Source organism: Nanorana parkeri, unplaced genomic scaffold (assembly GCF_000935625.1).
Source record: "Nanorana parkeri isolate BGI_ZX_2015 unplaced genomic scaffold, ASM93562v1 scaffold784, whole genome shotgun sequence".
NCBI lineage: Eukaryota > Metazoa > Chordata > Amphibia > Anura > Dicroglossidae > Nanorana > Nanorana parkeri.
Genome location: NW_017307052.1, coordinates 538,577 through 542,983, shown reverse-complemented (window position 1 = coordinate 542,983; position 4,407 = coordinate 538,577). Strand labels below are relative to the sequence as shown.

Below are 4,407 nucleotides of genomic sequence, written 5' to 3'. Positions count from 1 at the left end.
TATATATATCACACACTGCCACTCATCTGTTATCTCTTCTCCGCAGTGATGGCCGGCAGGGTGCCGGTGGCCGAGAATCAGCCTGAGAGCCAGCCTGACAAATCCATGGAGGGGTAAGTCCACCTAATCTGTGACCTGCGGAGCGCTACCCATCACAGTAATGGCAGACGTATTGGACCACGCTCGCATTTATACAGCAGGTTTTTTTCATATCCTTGCTTGGCACCTTTATAAAGGGAGAGATGGTGCAGCTGGGCCAGCACATACTTTAATTGGACACTCCTAGAAGGGCTATGATCAATATGGGATGGCTTGGGGGGAGTTAACTTCCTGGAGTACTTAAATTTTCTAGCAAATTCTAAGACACATTGCGTACATGGGGTGGGGGGCCCCGAACATATTGTCAGTCCGTCCGTAGTCCGTCGTTACGTGCAAACTTACCCACAAGGATTTCATGCAACTATATAATAGGAAACGTCTTGATAAGGGAGGCCCCCTCTTCTCCTGTACTAATTTTATCTTTATTTTTTTTTTCTCAATATTTGCCAATTTAGCCAAAAAAAGTTCAGTATGGACGACTTCCAGATTGGCCGTCCTCTAGGTAAGGGCAAGTTTGGGAACGTCTACCTGGCCCGCCACAAGGAGACCAAGTACATCCTGGCCCTGAAGGTTCTCTTCAAATCCCAACTGGAGAAAGAAGGGGTGGAGCATCAGCTGAGGAGGGAGATCGAGATCCAGTCTCATCTGAAGTAAGTTCTTACTTTCCCGATGGGCCCCGTGTGCTACCTGTAGGACTTCAGGCAATGCTTCCTGGGAAATGTCTGTCTTTCTAGGCAGCTAATATACTTGTCACATAGCAAATACACAAGTGACTGTCATGTGATGTATGGGGGCTGCCATTGCTGGCCTCTCCTTTGGCGGTGTTGGTTCCCTGGCGCTTTGACTTTAATGCTTTCAAAATCTTTGACCCGGAACAAAGAGATGAGGAATTCAGACTTGTGTAAGACAGGTTTGTTCCAGGTCTGACTCCCATTATATAAAATAGAAGTGACGCCTAAACTCTTTGTTTTTTGGAGGTTTTGTTTGCCATCAGTGTCCCATTGGTGTCTTCCTGTTCAATCGCAACAGGAAATGAGAGGAAATCCTCCAGAAAGAGGGAAATCACTGGTGGCCGCCAGATCCTGTGTCCCCCATTGGAAGATTTCTCCTATTCCTGTTCTCATGACAACTGAAAATCTTGGCTCTTTCATGTTCAGTGATGAGTCACCGGGACAAATAGAGGGGTGTAAATCTCCCTAAAGGTAACACCCCCAGTGATAAAACCCCGACTGTTCTACTTCCTCCCCACTCCATCCAAAACGAAAAGTTTTGGCTTCACTTGCACTTTAATAAACAGCAGATATCGCACAAAACATTGCAACTTCCAACTTTTCGTTCTATAGTCTCTGCTTTCAGAAAATGTTGGGGGTTTTAAGTAAATTTTGTAGCCAGTCTTAAAGGAGAAGTATGGGGTCAGTGTTTTTTCCCATAGTTCTCTTTAACATGTGTGAGAAAGATGGAAAGGGCTGAAGGCCTGCTGACACAGAAATGCTGCAGAGTACGTATCATTGTATGTCTGGTGTATAAATCCTTCTAATCATCCCCCTTGTTTCTACCCTCAGGCATCCAAATATCCTCCGCATGCTGAATTATTTCCATGACCGCAAACGTATCTACCTGATGCTAGAGTTTGCTTCGCGGGGGGAGATGTACAAGGAGCTGCAAAAATGTGGCCGGTTTGATGAGCAGAGAAGCGCCACGGTAAGCCTGCTGCTTGTAGTATTGCTGCCATGAGAGGAATGTGGAGGCAGCCATTTAAAGTGACCCTGAAATGGCCTAAAATGTTTCCTACACAACGGTGGTGAAATCCAGGGACCACAAGTCCCTGTGTTGGCCTACAGATCTGTGGGTAGCCCCTCAGTTTCTTAGGTCCACCATTCCCTGTGTTGGCCTTCAGATCTGTAAGGAGACTCTCTGTTCCTAGGTCCACAAGTCATTGTGGGGTGGGCAAACAATCATCCAAACTGGACAATCAAAGGCTGAAACAAATGTTGGTTGGCCTGATGGAACCTCCATGGTGGGAAGAGGGGGATCAGATTTCATTTCAGCATTTTCAGGTTGAGATGGAACCAAACTGTACACTGCCACGGAACGGCCTGGACCAGGAACCCTGGGGAGCATTCCCAGCACTTTGATATGTTCAGGCTGATCTGGAGACCAGGAAGGGGGGAGGAGTCTAATCTGATACTAGATAACTTCCTATTAAAGTTAGGTGTTTTTTTATATTACTGTATTTTCCATGTATTCTTATTTCTTGGCAGTTTATAGAGGAACTTGCGGATGCGCTCCAATACTGCCATGAGAGGAAGGTTATCCACAGGGACATCAAACCGGAGAATCTTCTAATGGGATATAAGGGGGAGCTGAAGATTGCGGACTTTGGCTGGTCGGTTCATGCCCCCTCGCTCAGGTATGTTCTGAGACTGGAATTTGGTGTGTTCTGCACCTGCGTTGGGTGCGGGATGCTGTGGTGCGGGATGCTGTAGTTGGGTGCGGGATGCCGGGTGCCGATGCTGTAGCTGGGTGCGGGATGCTGGGCCGATGCTGTAGCTGGGTGCGGGATGCTAAGCCGGGGCTAAGTACTCACCAAGCTTGTGTTACAGGCGACGCACTATGTGTGGCACACTGGACTATCTGCCTCCAGAGATGATTGAGGGCAAGACCCACGACGAGAAGGTGGATTTGTGGTGCACAGGCGTTCTCTGCTTTGAGCTCCTGGTCGGGTCGCCGCCTTTTGAGAGCCCGTCACACACAGAGACCCACCGCAGGATAGTCAAGGTGAGCTGATGAGAATCTTTTTGTAAAACGTAGGCACGTGTGGTCACCTCAATTGTTGTGGTTAATAGTTTTAATGGGATTTTAAATTCTTTTACACGACAGCAGTGTGTACAGAAAGCTTTACAAAGCATTGGAAAGATTTTGGTAAGCTTCAAGCAGCATTGCCGAAGAATTTAAAGCGCCTTTCAGTTCATGTTAAATTCAGATTTGAATGGGGAGTGTCTGCTGTCACTTTAAAGAAAGATCACCACAGCTTATACAGTAATTCTATGTTGAATCCCTCAGGGGGGGGCAACTGCATTTAGCACTTGGCCCATTCTGATCCGTGCTGTGACTTTTTGAGCTAGGGAAGTCACCGTTGCCACCCCTTCCTCCACCAATGTTCAGCCGCCTCCTGCTCGTCGGAAGACAAATATCGAATGAGATCTGATTTGATCAGTTGTGCTGCAGAGCTCATGTGCTAAGTAGCATGCAGGTACAAGGAGAGAGCAGAGTGAGCTTCAGTCTGCTGCTTCCTTTCCCTGCCCAGTCAGTCTTGGGAAGGTACATGATTTGCAAGTCTTAACTGCCGTAGAGAAAGATCACGGCTGTGCTGCGTAAATGTCAGGACTGGATTGACAAACCAATCCTTTAATACAGCTACCACCAATGTTTTATATCTGTATTATCAGTTTGCATTGAGTTTAGCTGTAATGTTGGCTTTCTGCTTATTCATGGGTGTTTTTTTTTTTTTCCTTCTGTCTTAGGTTGACCTGCGTTTTCCTTCCTTCCTATCCGAAGGATCCAAAGACCTCATCGCCAAGCTCTTGAAATACAACCCAGCACAGCGCCTGCCACTGAAATGCGTCATGGAGCATCCATGGGTGCGCGCCAACTCTCGCCGTATCATGCCGCCAAGCTTTGGTTACGGCCCGGCTAAATAGCCCTTGCCAGGGTGATATGTACTGTACTCGTGATCCAACATCTGCAACCTGGTCACATGACGCCAGCTCTGCTTCAGAGTTCCTTTCTCATCACCTGAATCTATTGTGTATATACTGTTAAATGGAGAGCTGTGATGGGTAATAGGGTCTGATGTACAAACTTATCTGTATATTCATTGGGTGTCGCACTGCGCCAAGCTTTGCAGATTGTAAAGAGTGAAAAAGCAAGCTGTGCTGTATATTACTCTGCGTATTTATATATTAGGAGGGTGACTGTAGAGAATGAGTGGAGCCATTGCCATTCCGAACAGCTGGAATAAGTAACACCAACCTGTGTGAATGGCTTGAATGCTACGGGGACTACGTATCCCAGCTTGCACTGGTGACACCTGGTTGTCGGCACATGCCGGGATCTGTAGTAGCCCAACTCCGGAGCAATAACCTTACCCCAGTTAAAGCCATCAAATATTCCAGTGCCGCAAAGCAACCTCCCTTTATGCAGGCTCTCTTCTATACCCGGCAGATCTGCTTGTACTTCTCAGGATGTAAGTGCTGTAGGTTTCATAGATGCCAGCACTATGGTCATGTCTCAGCCTCCCTCTCCTCC

General features: G+C 47.3%; 1 protein-coding gene across 2 annotated transcripts in view; it reads left to right on the top strand.

Annotated features, from left to right (window-relative positions):
- The window catches only part of AURKB (aurora kinase B), a 9,153-nt gene extending 5,323 nt beyond the window's left edge, over positions 1-3,830 (top strand). The window contains exons 3-8 of one of the 2 annotated variants that reach the window (XM_018564809.1): positions 47-113; positions 555-749; positions 1,662-1,800; positions 2,361-2,509; positions 2,703-2,877; positions 3,624-3,830. In XM_018564809.1, coding sequence (XP_018420311.1) covers positions 47-113; positions 555-749; positions 1,662-1,800; positions 2,361-2,509; positions 2,703-2,877; positions 3,624-3,800 — 902 coding nt within the window. In that variant the 3' untranslated portion in view covers positions 3,801-3,830. Of the gene's footprint in view, positions 1-46; positions 118-554; positions 750-1,661; positions 1,801-2,360; positions 2,510-2,702; positions 2,878-3,623 lie in introns of those variants that run through there. The other variant, XM_018564810.1, reaches the window with a different exon arrangement.
- Positions 3,831-4,407: the final 577 nt, after the last annotated feature.